This window comes from Solea solea, chromosome 10 (genome assembly GCF_958295425.1).
Source record: "Solea solea chromosome 10, fSolSol10.1, whole genome shotgun sequence".
In the NCBI taxonomy this organism is placed as follows: domain Eukaryota; kingdom Metazoa; phylum Chordata; class Actinopteri; order Pleuronectiformes; family Soleidae; genus Solea; species Solea solea.
This window is the reverse complement of record NC_081143.1, coordinates 21871662-21889242: the sequence shown is the minus strand read 5'-3', so window position 1 is coordinate 21889242 and position 17581 is coordinate 21871662. Positions and strand designations below refer to the sequence as shown.

The 17581-nt window shown below is 41.3% G+C and overlaps 2 protein-coding genes across 5 annotated transcripts; both read left to right on the top strand.

Annotated features, from left to right (window-relative positions):
- The first annotated feature begins 383 nt into the window (after positions 1–383).
- LOC131467614 (mitochondrial adenyl nucleotide antiporter SLC25A23-like) lies at positions 384–9103 on the top strand. 4 transcript variants are annotated; one of them, XM_058641617.1, is made up of 12 exons: positions 384–679; positions 2492–2711; positions 4135–4258; positions 4338–4425; positions 4879–4990; positions 5507–5665; positions 5762–5914; positions 6232–6345; positions 6920–7087; positions 7176–7323; positions 8093–8275; positions 8695–9103. In XM_058641617.1, exons 2-12 carry the CDS (start codon positions 2517–2519, stop codon positions 8703–8705), a joined length of 1455 nt encoding a protein of 484 aa, XP_058497600.1. In that variant the 5' UTR covers positions 384–679; positions 2492–2516; the 3' UTR covers positions 8706–9103. The 4 variants fall into 4 exon arrangements, with proteins under 4 accessions (XP_058497600.1, XP_058497599.1, XP_058497598.1 ...); XM_058641616.1 differs by having other exon boundaries at positions 2495–2711; positions 8093–9103; XM_058641615.1 differs by having other exon boundaries at positions 385–679; positions 8093–9103.
- Positions 9104–10193: 1090 nt separating this feature from the next.
- khsrp (KH-type splicing regulatory protein) lies at positions 10194–17371 on the top strand. Its single transcript, XM_058641339.1, has 18 exons — positions 10194–10507; positions 11350–11452; positions 11537–11590; positions 11676–11712; positions 11818–11876; positions 11987–12058; positions 12157–12214; positions 12415–12562; positions 12873–12971; positions 13081–13224; positions 13342–13444; positions 13764–13888; positions 13987–14286; positions 14370–14536; positions 14651–14736; positions 14820–15044; positions 16032–16246; positions 16527–17371. The coding sequence occupies exons 1-18, from the start codon at positions 10418–10420 to the stop codon at positions 16533–16535; spliced, it is 2094 nt and encodes a 697-aa protein (XP_058497322.1). The 5' UTR covers positions 10194–10417; the 3' UTR covers positions 16536–17371.
- Positions 17372–17581: the final 210 nt, after the last annotated feature.

Here is a 17581-nt window from a genome sequence, read left to right as displayed (position 1 = left end):
ACGCCTTACCTTAACCTTAACTATAACCATAAAAGGTCAAGGGGTGTCCATTTATATTTTTATTGTTTAATGAGGGCCAGATGTTGAACATTACATACAAATGCACTGTTTTATAATCATTTCATTCTCACTTCAATGGCAATGTAACCAAATCTAAGCCATGCAGAAATCTGCTTTTCTTTCACATCTGGAGTCAAATGACATACAATTGACCAGCTGAGCTAATGAGTGACTGATACATAATAAAACCAAAAAACACAAATCTGACCGAGGGCCGGACTTTAGATATATGCTTAACCCTAAATTTCGCCCACAACTGGTCCTGACAAGGTCAGTGGTTTGTCCCAGAACACACACACACACACACAGAGAGAGAGAGCTGCTATTGGGCGTGAGGACTGTCTGTCTCTCGCTTCCTGTTTCCCGAGTGGCTGTGAAATCAGAGCGACGCGGATCTTCTCCTGCTCCTGGATTCGGAGTGACTCTCTTACCACTTAGTGTGGATCGTTGAGACTGAGAGGGCTGCTTATCTGGTGTCACATCTGGTTCCAGGATCCGCGCTGAGATCCGCGTCAGTCAGTCAGTCAGTCAGTGTCGCAGACCCGTTGGTCTCGGGTCCTTCTGTCATCATCTTCGTGACATGGGCGGCGGGTCGGTCCGGACATAAACACACAACACAGTGAGTCACAAACTGGTCTCTATCGTCTGCCCTGTGTTGTGAATCCCACACAACTTAAATACTCTGTAAAGATTTTAGTCTTTAAATCAGTAAACACCGAGTCCGGTCGCTGTGACCCCCGTGTCCCCCGCGTGTGCATCTGATCAGATAAAGAAAAGGAGGACGCAGACACAACTGCAGTTTATAATCCCAACTGGAACATGTCATGCTGTGTAATCCGGGATATATTTCCAAGATAAGATTCCAATTTAAAGAACTTTGTGCAGCAATGGTATTCTTCTCGAGTTTAAAGGTTCAGTCTGTGAGAATTAGTGACATCTACTGGTGAGAATGCAGATTGTAACAAAGGCAGGGCTTTACTCACTCCTTGCCCAAACATGTCAGGAGACTACGGTGGCCTTCACATATTATTGGAGAAGATGTTCGGCGTTAGAAACATGGCGGCACAATATGGTGGCCTCTGTAAAGCAAGACCCTTTACTAAAGTAAACATAAACACACACAGACTTTATATTAAAACGGATGTCGCCTCTGGGTTTGAACAGTGTAGCCTACATCCACCAGGGGGCGACTCTGGCTGGATTAAAAAAGAACTCAATTTGACTATAAAGCCCGTGGTTTATACTGCCACCCTCATGCTGTGCGTGCCAAAGTGCCCATCGCGTCAGGGTTCTCAATTTACCATCGGGTGCGATACAAGTCTGGAAGCAGGGAATAGGACGCATTCCTGCCAAAGAAGAAGAGAACAATGCTACAGCTCCCTCCAACACTTTCTGGTTCAGTCAGGCTGTCGGACAGGGGAGTCGGGGTGTCAGCCGGTTCGAGGCTCGGATGACTGTCCTTGGTGACTACTTCTTCTGCTGTCTAAATGTTTTTTCTGCTTAGTGAGCGGGGCTTATACTCCACCTACTGGTGGGGCAGAAATTCAGAGAGCACACGCTGTCAGTTTTGCAAATTATATTCCCCCTTTTAGTGGAAAACAGACGACAAAGCACAACACACATGAATGGACACCAGTGTGATTGACAGCTGGTATCTTCCAGTAGGACCACTGGTTGCAGGTGATGTCTGTAAGACGTCAGTCAGTTCGCAAATCAACACGACTTAGTGTGGCAACTGCGTCCATATACAGTCTATGCACGTAAAAGGCTTATTCTTAGGCTATGACAACAATTTTTTCTTATAAGCCTGTACAAAAAATACTTAACATAACATAAAATGACGTTTTTGCACAGAAGACTCCCTTATCTTAAAAATAAGCAAAACAATCTGACGGCACAGAGAGAAATAAATGAGTTTTATAGACCGTATAACAATGTGTGTAAAGTAAATTGAAAATTGCAGTGTGTGTAAAAGAATCAGAATCTTTTGTTGATGTTTCTTTTTTAATAATGTAACCCTGATTCTTGATGGGTAGCGTTCTCTGGGCTGTGGGTGGAGCAACGCAGTTACAGTTCATACACTGACAGAATTAATACCGACACTCACACGAAATCTCTCCCACCTGACAACACGGGCAGGTAGAAACCAAAAACACAAGGGGTGTAAATAAAACCTGAAATCACATTAAAATAATCACCCATATTATTTATGTACACATATCGATATGTATCTGTTTACTAGTCAAGATATTAGATATTTAATGTGATCTATATCATATATTTCTATATGACAACATCCCCGACAGGGAACCACACGTCTAAATAAATGTACATCACTTCTGCTTGCTTCTGTTTGAAGCCTTTCTCAGGTATAATTACTGCTGTGTGTGTGAGATGTTGCAGTGATTGAATCGATACTCCTTCATCTCAGCAGGTGACTCTGAGTGGCAGCAGCTATGGGAGGCCAACACACTTGGTTTCCCTGGGTTCACTGCCAGGAGAGTGATTCCCCTGGTCCCGACCGCGAGAGGGAGAAGAAATATGCGGAGCTGTTCGATCAGCTGGACCTCAACAAAGATGGACACATTGACATCCTTGAACTCCGGACGGGGCTGGCAGAGCGAGGGCTTTCCAGAGGCTCCATAGACAAGGTAGCAAACCTGTTGGTTCTCTGGAATACCATGCAGGCTGTGGGACTGTAGCTGTAGCTTCTCTCAATATTCTCAGTGTACTTGAATGGCATCAAAGATCAACTGATCTCAGGAGAATCTGATCAATCAATCACCATCTGTTGTCTCCAAAAAGTGTGTTATCCTCGAGACAGTGACACTCGCATAGAGACGTGTATATTTGCAGTTATCTGTTGTTAATCCAGTGACGGTTGTGTGAATAATAGAATAATAATTCTATATAGATTTCCTGCTCTGTTACTGTACTAAATGAGGAGGAATCAATGGTGTTTATATGAAGGCCTGACCTTGATCCATGGCATCGTGTTGTGTTTGTGCAACACTGAGAGCCAAGGAAACCTTTATTATGAATACAAATACACACTGTTTTTGTCTGTGCTCAGTCTCGCTTTGTCTGTCTGTTTTAAAAAGAATGAACCAAGAAGACGTTAATGCATATGAGTGTGTTGTTTGTGTGTGTATACTTACATATACTAAGTAATAAATAGTAAAAGTAAAAGTATTTATTACTTCTCTAGGACCTTCTCTGGCATAAGCACTGACCTTGTCAGGACCAGTAGTCCTCATTGAGACCAAAACCAGGCAAAACCTAATTTCTGAAGAACTGGTTTAGTTTAGCGCCACAATGTGAATTGTGATTAGGGTTAGTTATAACTGGTAACAGTAAAGGTTAGGGTTAAAGCTTTGTCTAGGCTGTCTAAATGAGTGGAAGTCAATGCAGTGTCCTAAGTAGAATAGCTGCACAAACCCGTGTGTGTGTGTGTTTTGCATGCGTGTAAAAGCACAGCATGTTGTCTATTTTGGTACGAGGAGCAGGCCTTTGTAAGATGAGAATGATAACCTTTCTCCTGGTCTTCCTTCATATACATCATTGTCCAAACCACCAAACTTTCCCTCTGTAACATTTCTTACATGTTGTGGATGTAAAGGAGCTTTGTTGGATTATATTTAACAGATTCTGATCGATTAGTTTGGTAACTGATTTATTTATCTATGTCAGAAATAACTTGCTGGTCAATAAGAAATGTTGAGATTAGTTTACAGGGTGGTGTGGTTACTATAATCACCCGTATTTGCAATGTTTGAAGAAGAAATCAAGGATTAATGCAAACTCTCAAATGCACAAAATGCTGTAGCGTTATTTGACCGGCAGACGACAAGGTTGAGGTTTACACTGCAGACGGCATGAGGGTGCAGTTTTGCAGATGCGAGGGTCACCTCTGCTTTAAATAATTAATCATAAAGTGTTCTTACAATTATCCAACTTCATGATATGATGTCTCATGTTCCCCCCCGTGTTGATCGGCTAAACTTTAATTTCCTTCCAGCTAGCCTCCGGAGCAGATCTCTGTACAGTACATCAAATTGTTGTCTCTGCTTTCAGATTGTCAAGACTGGGGACACCAACCAGGATGGAGTACTGGACTTTGAAGAGTTCACACGTTATCTTCGCACCCACGAAAAACAGCTCAAACTCATGTTTAGAAGCCTCGACAGGAACAACGATGGTCCGTACACACGTGTCCACACTTTGCACCGTTATTTGAGTTGTCCATATTCATATCCGTGCTGCGATGTCATTTGCAGGTCGGATAGACGCGACGGAGATCCAGCACTCTCTGCGTACCATTGGAGTGGACGTCAACCTCAAGGATGCCACCAGGATTTTGCTAAGGTCTGCCAACAATGCGTTGATATTGATATCGTATAGCATCAGGGACCACAGACAAAAAATTTTTTCAGAACATGGAAACCACTCCCATAAATCCACACAACCTTTGTAACTGAGGCTGAACTCATTCACACCAAAGATCAGAAACAGACAAAGGATAAATGATTGGAGCTCATGGTGAGCATCCAAACAGCTCTGTCAGTCAAATATTTTGATGTTCACTGAGATCCGTGGCTACTTAAATGTACACCGGAGTATTGTATGTTTCCGTTAGGGCTGCACTTCCCACTTTTGTGTCTTGTGGTTAGGTTGAAGTGTTGTAAACCAGAAAGTGTCTTCTTATACGTTTACACAAGAAAATTATGCTTCTGCCCAATGCAACTTGTTCTATTTTCTGCTATAATTTCCCAATTTAACATAATTTTCAACATCTATCTACATGTGTCTTTGACCTAGTATGGACAAGGATGGTTCCATGACCATTGACTGGAATGAGTGGCGTGACTACTTCCTGTTTAACCCCCTCACCAATATGGAGGATGTGGCACGCTACTGGAAACGATCGATGGTGAGGTTATGTACACATGAAAACACATGCCTTGAACTACGGAAGAGTATTAGCGCTACATGTAAAAAAAAAAATACATACAACAGCATGAATTCTGTGAAAAAAGTCAGAATCCGATAAATGTCAGAGATTGAACTCAGAATTATGACTTTAATCTCAGGATTATGATTTTTTTTTGGGCCACAAGAAATTTTAAAAAAAGACTGAAAAAGCCAGAATTCTAGATTAAAGTCAGAATTTTGAGAAAAAAATCAGAACTCTTACTTTAATCTCAGAATTTGGAAAAAAATGAAAGAAAAATAAATAAAATGGCATGAATTCTGAGATTAAATTCTACCTTTTTAATCTCAAAATTCATGTTGTTTTATTTTTCTTTCTTTCTTTTTTTTTACATGTTGCCCTAATACTCTTCCATATGAAACAATGTGTATACTTTTTGTGCTCAACGCTGTCTCCTTCTCTCCTTTTTATTGTCCTCCTTCGTCAAACGTATTCTATCCGCCGTAACTTCAGTAGATGTTGGATATAGGTGAGCAGCTGACAGTCCCAGATGAATTTTCAGAGGAGGAGAAGAAGTCTGGGTATGTGTGGCGGCAGTTGATGGCAGGAGCCATGGCTGGGTCTGTATCTCGGACAGGAACTGCGCCCTTGGAGCGCGTCAAAGTCTTCCGACAGGTCAGTCGTGGACATGGATGATCTTCTCTGAGTGAGATGTTTCCATTTTCATCAGCTGTTACAAACCACGGTAACCTTCTTGCTCTGCTCTTCCAGGTTCATGGTTCCTTAGTCGTTAAAGGGAACGTCCTGAGCAGTTTTCAGTTCATGGTGAAAGAGGGAGGACTGCGGTCACTGTGGAGAGGCAACGGAATGAATGTTCTTAAAATTGCCCCAGAGACTGCAATCAAGTTCACAGCATATGAGCAGGTGAAATCGATGAAAGCTAATGGAAGCTGTCATTTCAAAAACCAAAAACGAAGGAATAGTTTTTTGTCTTTGGCTTTTATGTGTGGATTGAAAAATGTTAGATGTAACGCGTAAGTGAGTTTATGATTTTGATCTTTTACATAAATACATAACCAGTTTAAGTGTTTTTACCTCATTTCCAATCTTAATGCTAAGCTAAGCTAACCAGCTGCTGGCTACAGGCCTGTATTCAACAGACAGACTTGTGTCTTTTTCAGTTGTTCGGGATCATATTGCTCTTTCAAGTTCTGGTTCTTTTAATCTCTAACTCTGCATAGATCAAGAATATTATGCGTGGCCGTAATGAATCCAGAAATCTGCAGGTCCATGAGAGGTTTGTCGCCGGCTCTTTGGCTGGAGCTGTGGCTCAGACAGCCATCTACCCGATGGAGGTAAAATCAGGGTAATATTCACATAAAGACATTCATAAAGGATTGGGAAATCTCAGTCCTCCTACCTCTTCTCTCTTTTCCACATCACACCTGTGGTGCTCTTTCTCCACTGGCTTCCTATTCGTTTTAGGATTGATTTTTAAACTGTATTGTCGGTTTTTAAAGCTCTTAAGAGTTTGGCACCATTACCTCTCTGAACCTCTCTACTTCTTCTTCACACTCCGCCCTGAGCTCTGGGGTCAAATAACAGGCTGCTTATAGATGTGCCAAAAATCCAGACTAAAAACTCTGGCCTTTTCTGTAGCTGCCCTTAAACTTTGGAACAAGTTACCCATGGAAATTAAATCTGCCCCCACCATTGAACATTTTATAATCAACCCAGATACTTCTATCTAGATTTTACCATTTTATTATGTTACTCTTTACTGTTCTACTCTTGTTTTGACTGATTTTATGTTTTATGCCTTTTATGTTGCTGTGCCTTTAACTCTGTAAAGCACTTTGGTCCTTGGTAGTTTATAAATGTGGTCTAGAAATGAAATTGACTTTTCTATGTCTTCTTGTTCTCTTACAGGTGCTTAAGACCCGTCTGATACTAAGAAAAACAGGCCAGTTCTCAGGAATCGCCGACTGTGCCAAACAGATCCTGCAGAGAGAAGGTGTCACCGCCTTTTACAAGGGTTATCTACCGAACATGCTCAGCATTGTCCCTTATGCTGGCATTGACCTGGCTGTTTATGAGGTCAGAGAGACATGGCAGCACGCAGTCCTCCCAGCGCGTCCTGTATCTCCTCGTTGTTTATCATCTTCTTGCTCTCCATGTTCCACAGACTCTGAAGTTTTCCTGGCTGAACAGAAACAGAGGTTTCGCCGACCCAGGGGTCATGGTGCTGGTCGGCTGCGGTGCCGTCTCCAGCACCTGTGGACAGCTGGCGAGTTACCCTCTGGCACTGATCCGCACTCGAATGCAGGCACAGGGTAAGAGTGGGACCAAGCTAAATACAAGTGGGTGACAGATAAAAAGAAGCTTAATAAAGTGCAGACAGCTTTAAATACAGGTCTGATATCCAATCACAAAAAGAGTTGTTATGAGGACACATGTTGCCACATTTATGAGCATAAATCCTCAACTGACATCCTCGCTCTGACCCACTGCAGTTTCACAGTGAGCTTAAAGGCAGCATTTATATGTTAATTTAGTTGGAGCCACTGCCACAATATGAACACTTATTGCCACATGATTTCTATATACTAAGGCTTTTCATTTGCCTATTTCTCTACCGTCACTCACTGACACGACAACATAAACATATGTGCATTCAGGCACGTTATTAATGTAATTTTGTTGTCGTGGATGGACACGAGGTCAGTGTGTGTATTTGAATGCAGTGCGAGGGAAGCCAGAACCAGGTGTGAACAGTCTTACTTTAATCTGTCCACTTGTGATTTGATCACTCAGGTCACTTTATACTCATCTAACCATTTAATGACACTCATATTTTTTTGAGAATCCCTATCTGGCTCAGGCTCCTCTGTAATGTGTTGGACTTTGTTAGTTTTAGTGAGAACAAATGCTGAGAACAATTTTTCTCCTTCCTCCTAACGTTCCTTTCATTGCATCTTGTAATTTGTAAAATTACAATTATATTCCCTCCTTTAGAGTAAAACCAGTAATCTGTATTTGTAGTTCCGTGGAGTGAGAGAGCAGACTGTTTTAATGAACAACACCCTTTTTCTGTCCCATTAGCTTTAGAGAAGGGAACCCCAAAACCCTCCATGTTGGCCTTGCTTCGGAACATTGTGACTCAGGAGGGCGTCGCTGGACTCTACAGAGGAATTTCCCCCAACCTGCTGAAAGTCATTCCTGCAGTCAGTGTGTCCTATGTTGTCTACGAATACACAAGGATAGTCCTGGGAGTGGACATTGAGGGTAGGAGGGCAGGGAAAGAGAAGGGGTAGGGTAAAGATACTGCCAATCGTTTGGCGTGGCTTTTCTCTACGTGCACGTACAGAAGTGTTGGGGCGGTGCATGAGGATTTGACCGTCTTGTGATTGCAGGTGTTGACGTTTCAGGTTGAGTATTGAATTGAATGGAGAATGAACCATGGAAGGAAAAGAGATCGACTTCACGTGTTGTGACAGCAGAACAGTTGGAGGAGTTTCGCCCGAACACCAAACTGCTGTGAAGAGTTTCGTGTGTGATTTACTGCACTGCAGTGCATACCAGGAGTTGTGTGGAAGCTAACCGAGTAGCCTTTTGCTACTGCATGAGCTTAACTGAGAATGAAAATGGAGTGTAACCAACTCGAGCAGCCATGTTGCATTACTATAGCATTATTTTTCTCCTAGGTGATTTGTAGAGAAGATAAAGGACTGCAAAGCGGATTGAAACCTTCTTCCCTGTTCTGCAAGTGGATCCTGAACTCGCTGCAGACAGGTGAAGTTCAAGTCAGAACTTTTGACTGACATGTCTTAAACAAATGTTACACATATTTAAGAACAACGATGTGTGCATATATACATAGATATATATTTGTAAAGTCACTGCAGATAACTGATTTTAATGCAAAAATATTCACAATTTACATATTTATTCTGATGCAGATACTTGCCATATAGTATTTTTAGCCAACTGTATGTGTAAAACGTACCATTTCATCAACAAACAAACAAGAAATGATGTTAAATGTCAATGAACTATTTTGAGGTGTCAGTATTTGTTGTGGTGTATATGCAAATAAATGCATGCATGGCGCTGCTTTTGTCAAATGCTATTTTCTTTCCATTTTATGATAGAGGCCACGTTGTCCTCGTGTTGTGTTTGGCCATGATGCTTTTGGTTGCAGGGCACTGTCACAGCGACGATGAGCACTTTATGAATTGTTCAGCGTTAGCTGTCTTGTGTACATCAAATGCATCTGTAATGAAATGCAAAATGAACTTCTTCATATGCAGTTAGACCTAATTTTAGATGATAACATATTGTATAAAATAATCCATCCATCCATCTTCTACTGCTTTTTGCTGCTTCTTGCTGCAAAAGCCAAATAACCATTACACCAACCGTGTTCTTAATTTGTCATTATTCATCCTTCTGGAAGTTGTGAAGTTTAGAACAGGTTCAAGGCAGTGAAGACTGGCTCTAACCGGCACATTTCCAATGTATTGTAAACCAGGGAGTCCTGAGTCCGGAGTCCCAACTTTTGCCAGTACACAGCAGGGTAGTCAGTTTAACATGCAAAAATATGAAATAGATAAGGTTTTTACAGAAAACAGCCTATTTAACAGAAATTTGAACTGTTTGCAAGCACGGCAGAGATTTGCAGTCGTCCAATCATTTTATGCTTAGCGTTCCCAGGTCAAGATATAAACACTGGGGTGACTCAGTTGTTACCCCCAGACTCTGGAATAAGCTCCCCCCTGAGATTGGCTTGATCACTGACCTGGGCCTTTTTAAATCCAAATTTAAACCATATTTATTCAAAATGGCTTTTAATACCCAGCAGTGCGTGACAGTTTTTATTATTTTTGTTCACTTTTTATTCTTGTGTTTTTAATTGGTATTTTGATGCTTTGATTTGTGTTCCATGAATTTGCTTTTACGATCCGTTTTTAATGCTGTGTTTCTGTCATGCTTTTATTTTGCACTTTGGTCCCCTGTGGGTTGTTGTAAAGGGCTATAGAAAAAGTACATCACATTACATAACATACTTTAAACATTTTAAAGACAATTTTGAGGAAAAAAACACGTATTTGTTCGTTATAGTTTCCTTTTGCACTCCATTCCAGTAGGTGGTGGTATTGCTCATGAAAACAGTTTTTTCCAACCACCATTTAATCCAGAAGAAGGTGACAAAGACGACGAAAGAACAAGAAGAGGAGGAGAAAGCCGAGGCGGCCGATTGGTCCTTTTTAAGCAGTTGAGATTTGCCGGCGTGGTTCTAACTTACTTACATTGGTGCCCCCCACTTCTTTCTACGTTCCTGTGTAGTCTTCCCGCTTCTGCGCAGCTCGACCCGACCAAAGCCACCCAGCCTGCCCCCTCTGTGTCTGTTTACCCCTCGTGAGCAGCATGTCTGATTTCGGCGGTTTGCCGACGAACGGAGTCGGTGCTGGGATGAAAAACGACGCTTTTGCCGATGCAGTACAACGAGCCAGACAGGTAAATAACGAGTTCACCGAAAGAGGACGGTCGACGCGCCAGTTAGCTGCTAGGACACGGCTGCTAGCTTAATTCTACGTGACGTTAGCGCCGCTTAAGATTTAGCTAGCGGGCTAGTTAGCTTATAGCATTGCGGTCTATGTGTTTGCAACGTTCGTCGGTTCGTGGATTAAATAATTGGGCCTCACCGATTAGCGGTAGTGGTGTATGTCACAACTTTCTCAAAATAAAACGCCTAAGATTACTTTGATCTTTGAGGTATTGCAAGTAGGCTAGCTGCTCAAGCTAAGGTAGCGAGGTTAGATGTACGGTTAACGGTAACCAGAGCATAAAGTTTCTTCCTCGATGCGACAATTAACGAAAGTGTCAGGCCCCCTTGACTTACCCGAGGTAAGGATAATTAATTACACTGTGATAAGTAACTCGCTAGGTAGTTTTATTGACAAACCTCTTGTCACATACAAAGGGAGATAAATAGCCCTGACATTTAAATCAACACAGCTCCTTGTAGTAGTGGGGAATTAAAAAGTAGAGATTATGCAGTCATCACTGAGTTTTGTTAAATTGAAAACTAACACGGTAAATCCCACCCAACAATTCCCCTGAAGTGAGCGCGCTTCAGAACGTAAGAGATATTGAAAATTGAATGGTCGACACCGAAGTCAAAAATAGTACTTAAAACACCTGCGTAACACATAAGACTAGTATTAAGTCAAATCCTGTCTGCCTAATATTTGTTTCCACATTTTGTATAATCATAATATAAGTCACTATGGTCATACCATGTCAGTTACTGTCCATGGGGATGTTAGGATTCTCATTCAGTGTGCACCTCTTTGTAGATTGCAGCTAAAATAGGTGGAGATGGTGTCCCTGCAGCAAGTAACAACGGAGGCGCTGAGGCTTATCCATTCAAGGCACAAAAACGTTCTTTGGAAGAAGCAGGTTAAAAATCAGCAGAAATGCACATTTTCTGTTTTTTTTCTCTCCCCCCCTAATTTTAAATCTTACTTTTGTGTTTGATTTCAGATGAACCTGACGCCAAGAAGGTAGCACCTCAGAGTGAAAGAGATTCTGCTTTGTGTAAGTTTGATATCCACACTGACCATGATCTGATTTCTAGCTCCGTTCACTTTCCGACTACTCACCAGTTTTGCATCTCTTACAGCTATTGGTCCTAAGCTGGCTGCTTTGTCCCAACAAAGGTATTGTAGTATTTTTATAATTTATTTTACATGAATATTTTTGTAGTTTAATGATTAGAATAGAGACAATAATATTGCTGTATTTATGTTTTCACCTCTTTTTAGTGTCAGACCCTCTACAATGTCGGAAGATTACAAAGTCCCTGATGCCATGGTGGGTCTCGGTGAGTGCAAGTATTTATATTTTCAGAAACATACAGTGTTTTTTTTTTTGTTGCTTTGTAACACTTGTTCAAACTAAAAATATTTGACTGAAATATTTTTTCTCTTAAAGTCATTGGCCGAGGGGGTGAACAGATTAACAAAATACAACAGGATTCTGGCTGTAAAGTCCAAATTGCTCATGGTGAGTGCTGTGTAGTGCTACCCAGTATTTGCTTAACCAACAAATTGTAGGATTTGCCAACTGCTCTTGATTGAACATGTTTTCATGTTGATTCACAGACACTGTAGGACTTCCAGAAAGAAGCATCTCTCTGACTGGATCACCAGATGCCATAGAGTAAGTTGGTGCTTATATTTATGTACATTTCCAATTCCAAAGCCTACTGCTCAACTCTAAAAGATGTGTTTTGTTTCTGTGGCATTTGTATTACAATTGTTTAGGGGCTCAAGTAGCAGCTCTGGTCACATGTTGAAATAAGACTATTACACTTAAATTCATCTAAAACTACACCCCCTTTCAACTTAATTTGCCCCCAGGAGAGCCAAAGCACTGATAGAGGACATAGTGTCCAGGGGGCACGAGACGACCAATGGGCAGACGGGTTCCATGCAGGAGATGATCATCCCTGCAGGAAAGGCTGGCCTCATTATAGGCAAAGGAGGAGAGACCATTAGACAGCTACAGGTAAGAGAACTTACTGTGCAAACGTCTTGGGCAACCAGCTTTGTTGTATTTATGTGTGTTAAATTATGTGATCATTGGCATGGAATGATGTGACTGAAGGATGACTCCAGTTTTAGGAGAGCCAGAGTTATGCTGTCGTAAGGCTAGGTCATACAAATACTTTAATAAATTGTCATTTTGAAAGTGTATGCGTTTCCTTTATTTTCTGCATGTGTTCCAATAAAGTGATTGAAAAATAGTTATACTGCATGGTCATTATAGCATTGCAACAAACAACAAATATAATGGTATTGCTCTCGAAATTTCCTAGGAACGAGCTGGAGTTAAAATGATCCTTATTCAAGATGGTTCCCAGCCACCAAATGTTGATAAACCCCTCCGCATCATTGGAGACCCCTACAAAGTGCAGGTAATCTATATTCATTGTAGTAAATGCTTTGGTGAAAAAGAAATGCAATGCTACTGTTTGTCCCATCTTTACATTTCATCACATCGTCATTGTTGTTGCTTTTTTTTAGCAAGCAAAAGATATGGTCAACGAGATTCTACGAGAAAGGGATCATGCTGGCTTCGGAGAAAGGAGTGAATATGGATCAAGGATGGGAGGTGGTGGCGGAGGAGGAGGAGGCGGCGGTGGAGGAGGAGGCGGCGGCGGCATTGATGTGAATAATGTCCATTTTAATGTTTGAAAACCGCAAGAGTGGCTGGGTTTCATATTTTTAACTAATAGATTCTGCAGTAGTTGGACAGTATTTACTTACTCTTTTGAAAATCCACAGATTGCTGTGCCCCGCCACTCAGTGGGAGTTGTGATTGGCCGTAGTGGAGAGATGATTAAGAAAATCCAGGCTGATACTGGAGTGAAGATACAGTTTAAACCAGGTAAAACCTCCAAATATTCTCAGGATTATTAAACTGCATGACATTTCAATACATATCATAATGTACAAAGACATTAAACTTTGTGGCACACTTTTTTCTTGACTTTGTCTTACTGTGGGTATACTTATTGTTCTTTCATGTCTGTAGCTAATTAGACTTACAGCTGTTGGCTATAGGATTGAGGAACAGTTCTATATTAAGAGTGTTCCCCCACAAATTGAATTGTTTGTTCAGAAAGAAATATGGCTTTCTGTTTGTTGCTTTTTCCTTGTTATAAGCCCTCATTGGAGAACCTACCTTTCCCTGTCATTCCTTACAGATGATGGTACAGGTCCTGATAAAATAGCCCATATTATGGGTCCACCAGACCAATGTCAACATGCTGCTTCAGTCATTACTGAACTGCTACAGAGCATCCGTGACAGGGAAGAAGGTGGACAGGGGGTAAGTTTGCATACTAGAATCAGACATGATTTCTTTCCAGTCTTCATCTTCATGACAGAACAAAAACCATTCAAACTTTGGGTTGTTTTTTTTCACAGGGCCCGCCAGGTGCTGGATCAGGGATGCCGCCTGGAGGACGAGGCCGGGGTCGAGGGCAGGGCAACTGGGGTGGTCCTCCGGGAGGAGGGATGACCTTCTCCATTCCTGCTCACAAATGTGGGCTGGTCATTGGCAGAGGAGGAGAGAATGTCAAGTCCATCAACCAACAAACTGGGGCATTTGTGGAAATATCCAATCAGCCACCACCCAACGGTGACCCTAACTTCAAATTGTTCACCATCCGAGGGTCCCCTCAGCAGATTGACCATGCGAAACAGCTCATAGAAGAAAAGATAGAGGTATATAAATGAAACTGCTGCACAAAGAATAACACATCCATGCAACTGTTATTAAATTAGCTTCATCTTGTGTCTTCTGCTAGGCTCCATTGTGTCCAGTGGGTGGTGGTGGTGGTGGTGGTCCTGGTCCAGGGGGTCCAGGAGGTCCTGGGGGTCCAGGTGGTCCAGGAGGTCCTGGGGGTCCAGGTGGTCCAATGGGTCCCTATAACCCCAACCCATATAATGCCGGGCCTCCTGGTGGTGCACCTCAGTAAGTATAAATAACAAATGGCTCCTAAGTCCTGGATGATTTAATTTTTCTAAAGCTAGGAGCTATATAAAGAAGCAGCTTTAAGTACTTAAACTGTCATCTCCTTTTCTGCAGTGGAGCTGCACCTAGTGGTCCCCAGTATTATCAGAATTGGGGAAATAACTACCAGCAGTGGCAAGCCCCGGGTCCCCATGACCCCAGTGAGTATCTTATTTTTTGCACGTAATTCTCCTTTTTGTTGTTTGTTTTTAATTTATTTATTTCATAATTTATTTCTCTTTAGATAAGGCAGCAGCAGACCCCAATGCAGCATGGGCAGCATACTATGCACAATATTATGCGCAATACAATAACGGCCAGCAGCCAGGGGGTGCTATGCCAGCCCAGGCTCCCGGAGCTGGTCCAGCAGCAGCAGCACCAGGAGACCAGAGCCAAGCAGCACAGGCCCAAGGAGGCCAGCCAGACTACACTAAGGCCTGGGAGGAGTACTATAAGAAGATGGGCATGAGTATGTGAAATTTAAATTAAATTTTTGGAACATCTGCTGTGTTATATCGATGCTCTTTCACATATTAAAGTGTGTTACATTTTAAAATCAGTGTAAAGTGATAAAAATACCTCTTCTCACCCAACAGGAAAATGTGATACTAACCACCTTGCTAAATTTATCTGATTAAACCAGTCGCTAACCTAAAAGTTAGCTTTCAAGTCATGTAACATTCTGCGAAGTTCTCTGGGGGGGATGTACTGGGGGGGAGCTGTCACACACACACATACTGATCTATAAGCTTTAGTGGAGACTAAAGTCTGGGAACGTTAATATAAATGCTCCAGTATCAAACCACTTTTTTTCAAATGTGTATTCAAGTGACATTTCCACATTTTTGGTCACAGTTCAACAACATACTGTACGCAAATGGAGCTGGTTTGGCTACTGTCCTACTCTCTCTATCACGTACAGCCTCACAGCAGGAGTCTGCTCCTCTTTTTGTTTCTTCTACTTCATTTCGTCATCAAACATAGTGGCAGAGCTTTTCTGTGTTTTACATCGAGGTAAGACATGGCACAAAGAGTACCTAACAAACGGAGACAGTAGTGTAGGAGCAGGTGCAGTTACTTACAAACAAATGGCTAAAGACTAGTAAAGTGTGCTGAGGGTTTTTATATCATTAGTGTTTGAGGAGGAGTTATAACTATGGCTCCAGGGCATCATTAAGTCATATTTAGAATTTCATATGTTTTCAGGCTTTACTCCACTTATTTTCTCCACAGTTGTAGAATTTTTCACATGTTCTCAGTCACTATTTTCTAACTCATATAATGTGTGAAGAGGGGAAACTCTGCATTTGCTCTGATTCATCTTTTAAAGATTCCTTACCATGGAGACTTGTAAATATATTTTCAATGTTATATGAATTAAATGAGTTGAATTTATGAGTATTTTAAATGACAAAGTAAAAATTAGAGTGTTTTTTGTTTTTGTTTTTTTTCTCAGCTCAACCAGCTGCGGGTGCAGCAGGTGCAGCAGCTGCTCCAGCAGCAGCAGCAGCAGCAGCAGCAGCAGCAACCGGAGGAGGTGGAGGAGCTGCAGGTGGAGGTCAGCAGGACTACAGTGCCGCCTGGGCTGAGTACTACAGACAGCAGGCGGCCTATTATGGACAGCCAGACCAGTCGCCTGGACAGGCACCTGGTCAGCAGCCAGGACAGCAGGTATACTTGCATGACCAAAGCTGAAAATTGAATCTTTCAGGTTAAATCAGTTACCAAGAATAGGACTATTGAATGGGTCAAATAAGTTTAAAAAAAAATTTGCCCTTGTCATTGTATTTTTAAATGTATTTTCGAATGTGCAAGTAGCATCATAAAGAATAGAATGTGTGGAATCGCACATCACACCATAAGCATTAATATTTGATCCTGGTTGAAGAAATGTTAACTTCTTCACAAGGTAAAAGTGTAGTAAACGATATTGTCTGTGATGTCTTTTCAGGCCCAGTAAACGAGTGGTTTGCTCTTTTGGACCGCTGCATCGATTCTCTGGACTTGTGTTTTTTGTCAAGAAAATTTCTTTTTTGGAGTCAAAAAGACATGACCATGATCCACCCACATATTTTCTATTTCAAACCTCCTTGTTTGTTTTTTAAAATCAAATTTGAAGAAAGGAAAAAGGGAACACATTTTGCCCATGCACTGATCATAGCACTACATGGGATTATTCGGTTTGCCCCTTCACCTCGCCCACACCCTGTAATAACATAATAAAATCAAATCACAACTTTTTAATATGAAACGATAAGCTTTCTGCCTGTAAGTTAGCACAACAGCATCTCAACACAGACTCGCATTTTACTGGTTTTCCCCTTCTATTTTCTGAGGGTAAAAACTTAAGCAGTATTTTGAATATATTGTAAGAAAAACTGTAAATTTCTGATCCTTTTTCTTTCTTTTTTTTTAATTCTTGATACTTTTTTTTTCACATTCCCAGTGTTTAAGTTGCAGTGTACTTCTTCCTGCCACCACAGTCTCTTATTTTAATTATATTCATTGTAACTATTTTCCTCACGGGGTTGTGTGTCTGTATACAGTGTATGCTACTGAACAGAAAATGTGTGCAAGTTGGCTGTAATAAGCACTAACTGTCCTATGTATGATGTATGTAGGGAAATTGTTTGTGCATGTATGCGTTTGTATGGTTGACTACCCTCCGTTTAATTTCCTTCAACATTATTCTTGGAAGATTTTTTTTTTCGAGCTGGTTTTGTTATTGTATTTTTTTTTTTAGTGTTATTTTTTACAACTTGTTTTTAAATACTTACAATAAAAACATTAAAATGACTAGTGTGGTCCATGGCAGCATTGTGTTGGGAGGGGTTCGTTGTTACCATTTAATAGCAATATTATGGATATGTATTTTCAGATATTCACAATACAATTCTTCGCATTTGACATTCACATTTCAGATAGCCACAGATTTCATCTTTCCAATCTGCAACATATTTCAGAAATTCACAACAATTCCTAAAACCAATTTATGTGCATGGGGTT